The 14876-nt window shown below is 37.1% G+C and overlaps 1 protein-coding gene across 4 annotated transcripts in view; it reads left to right on the top strand.

Annotated features, from left to right (window-relative positions):
* Positions 1-14876, top strand: part of LOC114325314 (gastrula zinc finger protein xLCGF3.1) — a 43937-nt gene extending 29061 nt beyond the window's left edge. Inside the window, exons 2-3 of one of the 4 annotated variants that reach the window (XR_007698567.1) lie at positions 5013-6337; positions 10691-10773. Coding sequence is in view for 3 of the 4 variants with exons in the window: in XM_050653226.1 (XP_050509183.1) it covers positions 5013-6061 (1049 nt within the window). In the remaining variant the exon portion in view is untranslated. Of the gene's footprint in view, positions 1-5012; positions 6425-9695; positions 10774-13731 lie in introns of those variants that run through there. The other 3 variants (XM_050653227.1, XM_050653226.1, XM_028273351.2) reach the window with 3 other exon arrangements.

Below are 14876 nucleotides of genomic sequence, written 5' to 3' on the forward strand. Positions count from 1 at the left end.
ACTTGTCAAAAATTTAAAAAATAAAATAAAACTATATCAAACTCCTCCAAAAATCTTCTTTGTATGCTTTCCATTTTGTTAATTTTTTTTTTATTTAGCTTAATGCCTCGACAACTAACGGACCTTATCATTTTTGTTAAATTTTATAAAATATATTTATATTATTTTGATTTTTTAATTTTAATCAACCTATTCTAGGTACACCACTGCTAACGTCACTTTGACGTAAAAGGTGCGTTTAAACGAGGTGAAATTTAAAAAAAAAATCGGCTCCTAGATACGTAAACCTGTAAACTATTCAATGATCGTAACTGTACCTATCAATAAGTCTTTCCATCGTTTTAATAGAAAAGAAGATAGACTCATTGGTCTATGTGACTTTGGTGTTAGGTCTGATACTTTACCTACCTTAGGCAAGTATATAACTTTAACCTTTTGCCATATTTCCGGTATGACCCTCTATGCCAAACTGGCTTTGAGAAGCTTGCATAGGTGTGCTATCAATACCTCTAATCCAATATGTAACAGTATCGGATATATGCCATCTGTCACTCTTCTTCATTTTTTCATAATCCTTAGTGCCCCTCAGAGCGTCTGGTTCCGCCTCTTCAATCCATTTCTTCCATGCGCTTGTATTGGTGGCCAGGTTCTTCATATCTCTCATACTCATGTGTCGCCTTTCCCCTATATCCTGGATCTGGACCATCCATGTCTTCCTCGGTCTTCCCTTTTTTCTTTTGTTTCCCATTTTGGCGTCATGTACCTTCTTTGTTAGTGTTTTTTGCTCCATTCGTTGTACGTGGCCAAACCAGCTCAATTGTTTGTTTTCGATATTTCTCATTATCGGTTTTTGTTCCAGCTCTCTCCTTATATCTTCATTTCTAAATCTGTTAAACTTCTTAACTCCAGCTATTCTTCATGTTTCTTTTCCACAATCCATGCTTCCGCCCCATATGTCACTATCGGATTTACTATGCTGTTGTATACTCTTAGTTTAGTTTTGTTGTCTATTTCTGACTTTCCAAAGATTGTATTATTTAGAGAGTATTAATACACGTTAGTGGCCTACTTCAGTTTATTACTTATTGTCATGTCCGTTTTCCCATCATCTGTTATTGTAGGGGAGCAAAGTGTGCTAAATGTGCAGTCACTCTAGCGTCCTATTGGGTTGTGAAGAGTAGGTCTCAAAACCAAAAAAAGTTAAGTAAAGTTTTCCATGTAAGTGGGGAATTTCCATTTTTGAATTTAAATTTCCATTTCCAACAATCTTTTTTTTAGATTATAGCACCATCTATCCATAATTTGAAAAAATGTCTCGAATAAAGGTTACTTATTTTTACGTAAGGAATCCAAATCTGCAATAAAAAATGGGGCTCCCATTTAAGATTTTAAAGTAACCCCTACCCCACCTCCGTAAGGGGTCGTGTTTGGTGCCATTCGATAAATTTTTCAAAAATATTGAATAAGTGTATTTTTCAGTTTTTCGATCTGATGTTCATTTCGCGAAATATCGCGGGATTCGTATTTAAAATTTTAAATTTACCCCCACCCCTCTCTGTAGGAAGTCGTGTTTGGTATCATTCGATAGATTTTTGAAAAATATTGAGCACGTATTTTTTAGTTTTTCGATCTGTCATTCATTTCGCGAAATATTCGCTTTTTTCTTGTGAAACTTTGGGACTCACCCATTTCCTTACGCCCAGCTCAAATCGTCAGATTTTTTAAATATACACTGTTTTGTATGTACTTAACTTACGTTATCTTAATCTGACATTAAGAGCCAATATATGGTAGAGGTACAGTTACGATCACTGAATAGTTTACACCTTAATTTTTATATTGTAATACTGTAAAATTGCAGTGTCGTACGGATCTGATAAATGTCAAAGTAAAGAAATATCAAAAAGTCAAATTTCGCGTGTTAAAAAAAACTCCTCCAAAAATCTTCTTTGTATGCTTTCCCTTTTGTTATTTTTTTTTATTTAGCTTAATGCCTCGACAACTAATGGACCTTGGCATTTTTGTTTAATTTTATAAAATATATTTATATTATTTTGATTTTTTAATTTTAATCCACCTATTCTAGGTACACCACTGGTAACGTCACTTTGACGTAAAAGGTGCGTTTAAACGAGGTAAAATTTAAAAAAATCGGCTCCTAGATACGTAAGCCTGTAAACTATTCAATGATCGTAACTGTACATTTTCAGGGTACAAGGTTTCTCCCCATGTAATAATCTGACGCGCTCGAGTAACTGCAAAAATCCCCGCTTGGGCTCCCCTACCATTATTATATTTCCCAAATACTCAAAAGTAGATACGTTTTCTATTACTTGTTCCCTTACTATTATATTAGCATTCCTTTCTTTTTTCTCATCTTTATTTATTATCATAATTAGCATTCCTTTCTTTTTTCTCATCTTTATTTATTATCATAAGTTTTGTTCCATCTGTCCCTGAAACTTGTATAGCCGAAATTTATTTACAGCCCATTTAATTCTGCTTGGTATTGTGATTGCTGTGGCTATCTCCCAATGTATAGACCTTGGCCTAGTCAGGGCTATGTTGGTTTGCCTAACTGCATCGTTCAGAATTGTTGAGCCAGAAAAAAGCGTGTTTATCAGTTTTCTAAGACTTTTCTCGTTGGTGTCCGTAAATTTACCTTTAGCTTTCTTTAGGACACCTACTTCTTTAGTTTGTAGCACCATCCTTTGCCAGGACTTTATGGATTCGAGAACAGGCCGGGATATCAAATCTGTAATCTCCTAAAAACTCTCCATGAATTCCTTTTGGCTTTCCGAATTTCTGTATTGTATAGCGTTAGTTTATACTTGTAGGCATCCATGTCTTGGTTACTTTTGACTTTGTTAAATAGCCCGTATTTTTCCTTGTTTTTTCTGGACAGTTTTCCTGATAATTTACCACAATAGCTTCGCTTACCGTTTCTGTCGCCTAATTTGTACCCTCTGCGCATTAAACAAGGTCATAATTTCCCCGAAATTTTTACTGAGAGAATCCATATATCCTACCCAGTTTGTATCTCTAGGATTTGTCTGTGATCCGAACATGAGGGTTCATCAGACACGCCCCAATTTGTTAATATATCACTTATTTTGCTTGTGCAGTGTTAAATCCAGCACTTAGTGACAAAACTTGGTTTATTGGTATGCTGGATGTAACCAAGCTCTCAGATAAGATGAAATTCAAAATAGACTCACCCCCTTGCGTTGATGTTTGTGCTGCCCCATATGAAGTGGTGTGCGTTGGCAGCACATCCTATAATGAGCTGTATTCCTTTTCCTAGACAATATGCAACTAGTGGCCCTTCGGCCTCGGGAACCCTTTAGCCCTGAGTTTTTACTTCTTTTATTTGATTGTCACTTTCCATATTTGTCCCACGAGTAGCTAGGGAGACAGTCAACCCCTCGCAGGGCCCTGCTTTCGAGGGTAAGGTCTAAATACTTTGGGGTGCGACCTGTTGGCCCAAAGGAACCGTTTGCGAAACGTCACCCCAGTACTTCATAGCCTTCATCACGGTGTCTCACGGCTTGGCCTTGGTATTGTGATTGCTGTGGCTATTTCCCAATGTATAGACCTTGGCCTAGTCAGGGCTATGTTGGTTTGCCTAACTGCATCGTTCAGAATTGTTGAGCCATGAAAAAGCGTGTTTATCAGTTTTCTAAGACTTTCCTCGTTGGTGTCCGTAAATTTGTCTTTAGCTTTCTTTAGGACACCTACTTCTTTAGTTGTAGCACCATCCTTTGCCAGGACTTTATGGATTCGAGAACAGACCGGGATATCAAATATGTAATCTCCTAAAAACTCTCCATGAATTCCTTTTGGCTTTCCGAATTTCTTTATTGTATAGCGTTAGCTTATACTTGTAGGCATCCATGTCTTGGTTACTTTTGACTTTGTTAAATAGCCCTTATTTTTCCTTGTTTTTTCTGGACAGTTTTCCTGGTAATTCGCCACAATAGCTTCGCCTACCGTTTCTGTCGCCTAATTTATACCCTCTGCGCGTTAAACAAGGTCATAATTTCCCCGAAATTTTTACTGAGAGAATCCATATATCCTACCCAGTTTGTATCTCTAGGATTTGTCTGTGATCCGAACATAAGGGTTCGTCAGACACGCCCCAATTTGTCAATACATCACTTATCTTGCTTGTGCAGTGTTAAATCCAACACTTAGTGACAAAACTTGGTTTATTGGTATGCTGGATGTAACCAAGCTCTCAGATAAGATGAAATTCAAAATAGACTCACCCCTTGCGTTGATGTTTGTGCTGCCCGATATGAAGTGGTGTGCATTGGCATCACATCCTATAATGAGCTGTATTCCTTTTCCTAGACAATATGCAACTATTGCTATTGTATACTCTTAGGGGTGCGACCTGTTGGCCCAAAGGAACCGTTTGCGAAACGTCACCCCAGTGCCTCATAGCCTTCATCACGGTGTCTCACGGCTTGGCTTGAGGATTGTTTATTAGAGGGCCACCACGAAAAGGGTGCAATCAAAGATTAATTACACACCCCTAATCATTGTTGGGAGTACCCAGCGGTCTTGTGATGGTTTAAGGAGGTGCAAAGTCCTAAGACTTGTCAAGACTTGTAAGACAACTCGTGTATTGATATTTAGTAGGTAATACAAAAATTCTTATAATTATTAATTTTATCTGACTCATATTGACAATTCATACATATGTGAAATAAGTAGTAGCCCTTTAAGTGAGGGTACTCACGCGAAGTCTGCCAAGGGGGACTGTTTGGAGAATAGGCATGAAGTCCGCAAAATTTTGAGATTGGACTGTATTGAAAAAATCTCCGGTTCTAGAAGACGTAGAAACATTCATCTTTTTTACCAACGGATTCTTGAATGGAAAATGTTAATTTTCCCCAAAAATCACGAAATACTGGAAAAATCAAAAATGTCTCTCTTTACCTTCTCCCAAATTACTTTTTTTGCGTTAATCGTTTCGTTGCTGTATTAATAGAAAACTATAATTTTAGGTTTCAAATGTGAAGATCGACTGACTGATGAAAACAACGAATTACAAAATCATGTTATAAATAACCAATTGAACCAATATAAAACTGATGGTAGGAAGGTGAATACTGTTGAAAAATCCTTTGCTTGTCAAATTTGTTCTAAAAAGTATGCAGTAAAGCAGAGTTTAAGAAGACATTTGATGGAGCATCACACTAAAGAAACATCTTTCACATATGAACCCTACTCGAAAAAAAGAAAACACGAAGTTTACACTAATATGCACTCTTCTGAAAAACATTTTATATGTGAAATTTGTAATAGACAACTCGTAACAAATCGCAATTTAAAACAACATATGGCAGTGCATACTGGTGAAAAACCATTTGGATGTGAAATATGCAAAAGACAATTTACACAAAGTACTTACTTAAAAGTTCATATGAGAACGCACACTGGTGAAAAACCATTTGGATGTGAAGTATGCACAAAAAAATTTTCCCAAGTTGCTAATTTAAAAGTTCATATGAGAACGCACATTGGTGAAAAGCCATTTGGATGTCAAGTGTGCACAAAACAGTTTATAACAAATGCTCAATTAAAAAGACATATGGTGGTGCATACTGGTGAAAAACCATTTCGATGTGAAAATTGCACCACCGAGTTTTCGCAAAGTTCTGATTTAAAAATACATTTGAGAATTCACACTGGAGAAAAACTATTTGGATGTGAAATATGTACAAAACAATTTTCAAGACGGGTTCAATTAAGAGAGCATATGGTGGTGCATACTGGTGAAAGACCATTTGGATGTGAAATATGCACAAAACAGTTTTCAAGACGGGCTGACTTAAAAGTACATATGATAGTGCATACTGGTGAAAAACCATTTGAATGTGAAATATGCACAAAACAGTTTACACGAAGTGCTGACTTAAAAAGGCATACGATGGTGCATACTGGTGAAAAACCATTTGGGTGTGAAATATGCACCAAAAAGTTTTCAAGACGGGCTCACTTAAAAGTACATAATATGATGGTGCATACTGGTGAAAAACCATTTGGATGCTAAATTTGCTCCAAAGAGTTTTCTCGAAATTCTGATTTAAAAATACATTTGAGAATTCACACTGGATAGAAATGTGAAATATGTTGTACAAAACGGTTTTCACAAAATGCTCACCCAAAAGTTCACAAACAAAACATACTGGAAAAAAACCTTGCATGTAATAACTGCATCAGGCAAAGGAACACATGAAAATACACACTGCAAGCAGAATATAATGTGAAAACTGATATCATTCTTACACATCCGTATGAAAATGTATTTATCACGTTGGCATGTCAGGTATTAAGCGCGTTATGTTTTAGATATTTATCTTTTGGAATTGGGTGGAACTATTACATATATAAATAAACACGAAAATAAATATAATATGTATTTATTTACTGAACGTCCTGGTTCTCGAAAAATCTGGTTGAGGGGTTGATAAATGGTGCTGGTACTAAACTTATGTTAAAACTGCATTTTAGTTTACGATATCGTTATTTGACTTTGTTGATAGGTACAAATGGTAAACGAACGGAACTATACGTTAAGAATTACAACGTTAGCAATATAGGTACTTATAGTGACCGACTGAACTACTAAACAAAACACTCGCTACTTTTTGCAATGCCGACTTGTGTAAAGTTACGTGCAGCAGTTTAAGTTCACGTCGTAATTCAACTGAAGTGCGCTTTTTTCAATTTTCGGGAAACGAAAAAAACTTTTGCAGCTTAAGTATAGGTCTTTTTTATGGAGGTGAGAATCTTCCAAAGACCGTCTGGGAAGGTGTCCCAGGTGTGTTGGATTTAATCCGCCACGCTTCACCGTGCCTGATCGCCTACCAATTAAACTCACCCCCTCTTCATCCAGCCGATGGGCCTGGGACCACTCTTAGCGAGTATATACGCTGATCCGTCGACATTACTCCCAACTCCCCTCTGGCACTTGTCGCGTCCGTTCTGTAGGTCAAGTGGCCACATAGCTTCTCCGTCCCGCACACACCTCGCACTAGACCGATCAACCAAGTGCGGGTGGGTCAACCGGGATGCCCCCCATCTAGCATGAAACTAGCAAGAAAATATCAGTCGGCAGTTACGAGTAACTCCAAGCATTCATGCTTTCATCGAGTCACACTCACTCTCGTGCTCATTCATCATAAGTTAATACGTAAATAGGGTACCCCGTCAAAAAAGCTCCGACAAAATAGCCCCGACATAATATCCCGCACACAAAATAGCTCCGACAAAATAGCCTGCAGGCAAAATAGCCGCGGAATAATAGCCCACCGACAAAATAGCTCCGACAAAAAAGCTCTCTTCAGAATTCATCATGAAATAATTCCTTCAAAATACATTTTTTCGGAAATGGTAATTATCCTCTATTCAGATGTTTATCTTAACCACATTAAATAAAAATGGTCTTTTCTGAGAACTCGAGTCTTGTCTTCCCTGCCTCTTGGAAGTTTGAACATTTAAGTTAAGCGAAAATCAATGTTTATTTATGATATAAACATTTTTTTTCTGTTTTCGGGCAACAGTAAAATTAATTTTAAATTAAATAAATTAAATACATTCTTCCTTTTTGTCAAATAATTTAAATTAAAAAAAAGTTTTTGGACACCTTGTATAAATAATTATGTAATTGTTTATAAGAGGGAGTTTTAGCCAGGGCTATTTTAGCCGGAGCTGTTTTGACCGGGGCTATTTTGTGTGCGATCTTTTTTGTCGGGGCTATTTTGTTTGCGGGCTATTTTGTGTTCGGGCTATTTTGACGGGGCTGTTTTGACCGGGCTATTTTGACGGGTCACGCGTAAATAGACTCCCTTATAAGAAATAATGGAAAACGTAAAGTGTATAAAAAAATTTGTATGGATAAAATTAACGATAGACATTAATATGAATGGATATGAATGAATAAAATTTTTATGGATAAAATTAACGATAGACATTATTGAATAAAAAAAAAGAATAAAATACGGGTATAAATAAAAAGTTTAAAACATACCTCGAATAGCTCTACGGTAAGGACAAAAGGGCAGTCAGCGTAGGTTGGATGTAAAGGTCCTCCCTCACTGACTGCCCCAGTACAAAACCAAAGCAAAATAATTTAAAATGTGTACAAAGGCAGTCAGCGTGGATTGGATGTGTCCTCCCTCTACTGACTGCCTCTTTCAACATACACACGTTACGATAATAAATATATAAAATTAAAAGGTAAAACCGATAAAATGTTTTCTTAAATAAAATAAAATAAGATAAAAAGGCAGTCAGCGTAGGTTGGATCTAAAAGGTTCTCTCCCCACTGGCTGCCCTCTACGACACAAACACGTTAAAAAATAAACAATAAGGGTCGTCCCGCTTGCAGTCACCTCTCTTTTTCCTCTTTGTGCTTCATTGTTTTGGTAACAAAGGCAATGACCAGGTCGAAGTCACTCTTGCTATTGATAGCTTTATCCATAAACTCGTGGGCCTCGCCTAGAGGAGACCCAGCTGCAGCTCGGTGCGCCCCGCATGATATGTCGGACATACGAATAAAAAATGCTGATGTTGCGCGTCATCCACCACTCCACACTCGGGGAATAGATCGTCCGCGGTCTTCTTTATACGATAGGTATATGATCTGAACGATCCATGTCCCGTCAAGGACTGTGTAAAGTAGTAATTGACGCGCCTGTATCTGCACTCATAACACTTTAATATATCGGCTGTCCATTCCCTCTGCCATATCTCTAAACTTCTGTTTCGTGCTTGCGGTCCTGAACCAATTGCCCCGTTGCTCCTCTAATACATTCGGTCTCTTTCTCTCTCCAGGATGTGCACCTACACACCCTGATAAGAGGTTTTCTCTGTACTCTTAGAAGCATGTCTTTATGTTTCTTCTTCTCCAGGACCTCGTGCCATACTGTGGCCCCGTACAGTGCGATTGATAAAATTGACTTAAGCGTCGCCGCTCTTTTATGAGATCCAGGACACTCTATATTTGGAATTAACTTGCTTAGCGTGGAGGACCTTTCTTCCGCTTTTCGACATGCCTCTTGCACGTGTGGTCCGAATGTCCGCTTGTTGTCAAAAGTAATTCCTAGATATTTAAATGTCTTCCGGGGTCTTATTTCGGAGCCTTTGTATTCAAATACTACACACAGCTGCAAAATTAACAGAACACCTTAAAAATGGGACATGTTAGATGTCTCGCATTTCCTAAACCTGTTGTCCGATTTGAGTATTTTTTTAGTATGTTATAGCCTTGTTATTTAAAAAAAAACATATGTAATGATATTGTTGCTAGACAGGTAAGTTTCATTTTATATCGGGTGTAACAATCATACTGTGTTTTTTTCCTTAAAGTTCGGAACACCCCGTGGAGTAGTCTAGAATATATAAAATATTGAAATTAAAATTCAATTGTAGCCTTAGGTTTTCTTTCTAGACAAGAGGTATTGAATCCGCCACAAATTGAGTGTGTTGAAAAATTTGCAGTATCTCCGGTTCTGGAAGACATAGAAACTTCTTTTTTTTTTGACGAAATCTTAACTGGAAAATTTTAATTTCTTCCAAAAATCGGAAACTACTGGAAAAATCACAATTTCTATATTTACCTTCTGCCAAATTACTATTTTTGAGTTAATCATTTCGTTGCTAATAGATAACTATAATTTTAGGTTTCAAATGTGAAGATCGACTAACTGATGAAAACAATGAATTACAAAATCATGTTATAAATAACCACTTGAACCAATGTACAACTGACGGCAGGAAAGTGAATACTGTTGAAAAACCATTTGGGTGTGAAATATGCACAAAACAGTTTGCACGAAGTTTTGACTTAAAAGTTCATATGAGAACGCACACTCTTGAAAAACCATTTGGATGTGGAGTGTGCACAAAAAATTTTTCCCAAGTTGCTAATTTAAAAGTTCATATGAGAACGCACATTGGTGAAAAGCCATTTGGATGTCAAGTATGCACAAAACAGTTTATAACAAATGCTCAATTAAAAAGACATATGGTGGTGCATACTGGTGAAAAACCATTTCGATGTGAAAATTGCACCACAGAGTTTTCGCAAAGTTCTGATTTAAAAATACATTTGAGAATTCACACTGGAGAAAAACTATTTGGATGTAAAATATGTACAAAACAATTTTCAAGACGGGCTCAATTAAGAGAACATATGGTGGTGCATACTGGTGAAAAACCATTTGGATGTGAAATATGCACAAAACAGTTTACACGAAATGCTGACTTAAAAAGACATACGATGGTGCATACTGGTGAAAAACCATTTGGGTGTGAAATATGCACCAAAAAGTTTTCAAGACGGGCTCACTTAAAAGTACATATGATGGTGCATACTGGTGAAAAACCATTTGGATGCGAAATTTGCTCCAAAGAGTTTTCTCGAAATTCTGATTTAAAAATACATTTGAGAATTCACACTGGATAGAAATGTGAAATATGTTGTACCAAACGGTTTTCACAAAATGTTCACCCAAAATTTCACAAACAAAACATACTGGAAAAAAACCTTGGATGTAATAACTGCATCAAGCTAAGGAACACATGAAAATACACACTGCAAGCAGAATATAATGTGAAAACTGATACCATTCTTACACATCCGTATGAAAATTTATTTATCACGTTGGCATGTCAGGTATTAAGCGCGTTATGTTTTAGATATTTATCTTTTGGAATTGGGTGGAACTATTATATATATAAATAAACACGAAAATAAATATAATATGTATTTATTTACTGAACGTCCTGGTTCTCGAAAAATCTGGTTGAGGGGTTGATAAATGATGCTGGTACTAAACTTATGTTAAAACTGCATTTTAATTTACAATATCGGTATTTGACTTTGTTGATAGGTACAAATGGTACACGAACGGAACTATACGTTAAGAATAAAAAAGTTAGCAATATCGGTACTTATACTGACCGACTGAACTACTAAACAAAACACTCGCTACTTTTTGCAATGCCGACTTGTGTAAAGTTACGTGCAGCAGTTTAAGTTCACTTCGTAATTCAACTGAAGTGCGCTTTTTTCAACTTTCGGGAAACGAAAAAAACTTTTGCAGCTTAAGTATAGGTCTTTTTTTTTGAGGTGAGAATCTTCCAAAAACCGTCTGGGAGGTGTCCGAGGTGTGTTGGATTCAATCCGCCACGCTTCATCGTGCCTGATCGCCTACCAACTAAACTCACCCCCTCTTCATCCAGCTGATGGGTCTGGGACCACTCTTAGCGAGTATATACGCTGACCCGTCGACCTTACTCCCAACCCGCTCTGGCACTTGTCGCGTGCGTTCTGTAGGTCAAGTGGCCACATAGCTGTTCTGTCCCGCACACACCTCGCACTAGACCGGTCAACCAAGTGCGGGTGGGTCAACCGAGATGCCCCCCATCTAGCATGAAACTAGCAAGAAAATATCAGTCGGCAGTTACGAGTAACTCCAAGCATTCATGCTTTCATCGAGTCACACTCACTCTCATGCTCATTCATCATTAATTAATACGTAAATAGACTTTCTTATAAGAAATAATGGAAAACGTAAAGTATATAAAAAATTTGTATGGATAAAATTAACGATAGACATTAATATGAGTTAAATAAAAAAAAAGAATAAAATATGGATATAAATAAAAAGTTTAAAACATACCTCGAATAGCTCTACGGTAAGGGCAAAAGGGCAGTCAGCGTAGGTTGGATGTAAAGGTCCTGTCTCACTGACTGTCCCAATACAAAACCAAAGCAAAATAATTTAAAATGTGTGCAAAGGCAGTCAACGTGGATCGGATGTAAAGTGTCCTCCCTCTACTGACTGCCTCTTTCAACATACACACGTTACTATAATAAATATATAAAATTAAAAGTTAAAACCGATAACATGTTTTCTTAAATAAAATAAGATAAAAAGGCAGTCAGCGTAGGTTGGATGTAAAAGGTTCTCTCGCCACTGGCTGCCCTCTACGACACAAACACGTTAAAAAATAAACAATAAGGGTCTCCCGCTTGCAGTCACCTCTCTTTTTCCTCGCTTCATTGTTTTGGTAACAAAGGCAATGACCAGGTCGAAGTCACTCGTGCTATTGATAGCTTTATCCATAAACTCATGGGCCTCGCCTAGAGGAGACCCAGCTGCAGCTCGGTACGCCCCACATGATATGCTGGACATACGAATAAAAAATGCTGATGTTGCGCGTCATCCACCACTCCACACTCGGGGAATAGATCGTCCGCGGTCAATTTTATATGATAGGTATATGATCTGAACGATCCATGTCCCGTCAAGAACTGTGTAAAGTAGTAATTGACGCGCCTGTGTCTGCACTCATACCACCTTAATACATCGGCTGTCCATTCCCTCTGCCATATCTCTAAACTTCTGTTTCGTTCTTGCGGTCCTGAACCAATTGCCCCGTTGCTCCTCTAATACATTCGGTCTCTTTCTCTCTCCAGGATGTGCACCGACACAGAACCAACCACCACGTGTAAGGCAATAGTTGATACGGTTCTACATGATACACACCCTGATAAGAGGTTTTCTCTGTACTCTTAGAAGCATGTCTTTATGTTTCTTCTTCTCCAGGACCTCGTGCCATACTGGGGCCCCGTACAGTGCGATTGATAAAATTGACTTGAGCGTCGCCGCTCTTTTATGAGATCCAGGACACTCTATATTTGGAATTAACTTGCTTAGCGTGGAGGACCTTTCTTCCGCTTTCCGACATGCCTCTTGCACGTGTGGTCCGAATGTTCTTCTTCTTTACGTGCCATCTCCGCGACGAAGGTTGGCAATCATCAGTGCTATTCTCACTTTCGACACTACAGCCCGAAAGAGTTCAGTTGAGCTGTATATAAACCATTCTCTGAGATTTCTCAGCCAGGACATTTTTCTCCTACCTATGCTGCGCCTTCCTTGAATCTTTCCCAGCATAATTAATTTTAGGAGTTCATATCTGTCACCACGTGTTATATGACCCAAGTATTGAAGTTTTCTTATTTTGATGGAATCCAGTATCTCCCTGCTGTTTATTATTCTTTATTATTCTTATATCCCGTGTGTCGATGTTCTTTGTTCTCAGTAGTTTTATTAACGGATTATGTTTCACCGTATCCGTAATTCCTAGATATTTAAATGTCTTCTGGGGTCTTATTTCGGAGCCTTTGTATTCAAATACTACACACAGCTGCAAAATTAACGGAACACCTTAAAAATGGGACATGTTAGATGTCTCGCATTTCCTAAACCTGTTGTCCGATTTGAGTATTTTTTTAGTATGTTATAGCCTTATTATTTAAAAAAAATCTATGTAATGATATTGTTGCTAGACAGGTAACAGGTGTAACAATCATACTGTGTTTTTTTTTCTTAAAGTTCGGAACACCCCGTGGAGTAGTCTAGAATATATAAAATATTGAAATTAAAATTCAATTGTAGCCTTAGGTTTTCTTTCTAGACAAGAGGTATTGAATCCGCCACAAATTGAGTGTGTTGAAAAATTTGCAGTATCTCCGGTTCTGGAAGACATAGAAACTTCTTTTTTTTTGACGAAATCTTAACTGGAAAATTTTAATTTCTTCCAAAAATCGGAAACTACTGGAAAAATCACAATTTCTATATTTACCTTCTGCCAAATTACTATTTTTGAGTTAATCATTTCGTTGCTAATAGATCACTATAATTTTAGGTTTCAAATGTGAAGATCGACTAACTGATGAAAACAACGAATTACAAAATCAGGTTATAAATAACCAATTTAACCAATGTACAACTGACGGTAGGAAAGTGAATACTGTTGAAAAACCATTTGGGTGTGAAATATGCACAAAACAGTTTGCACGAAGTTTTGACTTAAAAGTTCATATGAGAACACACACTGGTGAAAAACCATTTGGATGTGGAGTATGCACAAAAAACTTTTCCCAAGTTGCCAATTTAAAAGTTCATATGAGAACGCATATTGGTGAAAAGCCATTTGGATGTCAAGTATGCACAAAACAGTTTATAACAAATGCTCAATTAAAAAGACATATGGTGGTGCATACTGGTGAAAAACCATTTCGATGTGAAAATTGCACCACAGAGTTTTCGCAAAGTTCTGATTTAAAAATACATTTGAGAATTCACACTGGAGAAAAACTATTTGGATGTAAAATATGTACAAAACAATTTTCAAGACGGGCTCAATTAAGAGAACATATGGTGGTGCATACTGGTGAAAAACCATTTGGATGTGAAATATGCACAAAACAGTTTTCAAGACGGGCTGACTTAAAAGTACATATGATAGTGCATACTGGTGAAAAAACATTTGAATGTGAAATATGCACAAAACAGTTTACACGAAGTGCTGACTTAAAAAGACATACGATGGTGCATACTGGTGAAAAACCATTTAAGTGTGAAATATGCACCAAAAAGTTTTCAAGACGGGCTCACTTAAAAGTACATAATATGATGGTGCATACTGGTGAAAAACCATTTGGATGCGAAATTTGCTCCAAAGGGTTTTCTCGAAATTCTGATTTAAAAATACATATGAGAATTCACACTGGATAGAAATGTGAAATATGTTGTACAAAACGGTTTTCATAAAATGGTCACCCCAAAGTTCACAAACAAAACATACTGGAAAAAACCTTGCATGTAATAACTGCATCAACCTAAGGAACACATGAAAATACACACTGCAAGCAGAATATAATGTGAAAACTGATACCATTCTTACACATCCGTATGAAAATGTATTTGTCACGTTGGCATGTCAGGTATTAAGCGCGTTATGTTTTAGATATTTATCTTTTGGAATTGGGTGGAACTATTACATATATA

The sequence above is a fragment of the Diabrotica virgifera genome, chromosome 6 (assembly GCF_917563875.1).
Source record: "Diabrotica virgifera virgifera chromosome 6, PGI_DIABVI_V3a".
In the NCBI taxonomy this organism is placed as follows: domain Eukaryota; kingdom Metazoa; phylum Arthropoda; class Insecta; order Coleoptera; family Chrysomelidae; genus Diabrotica; species Diabrotica virgifera.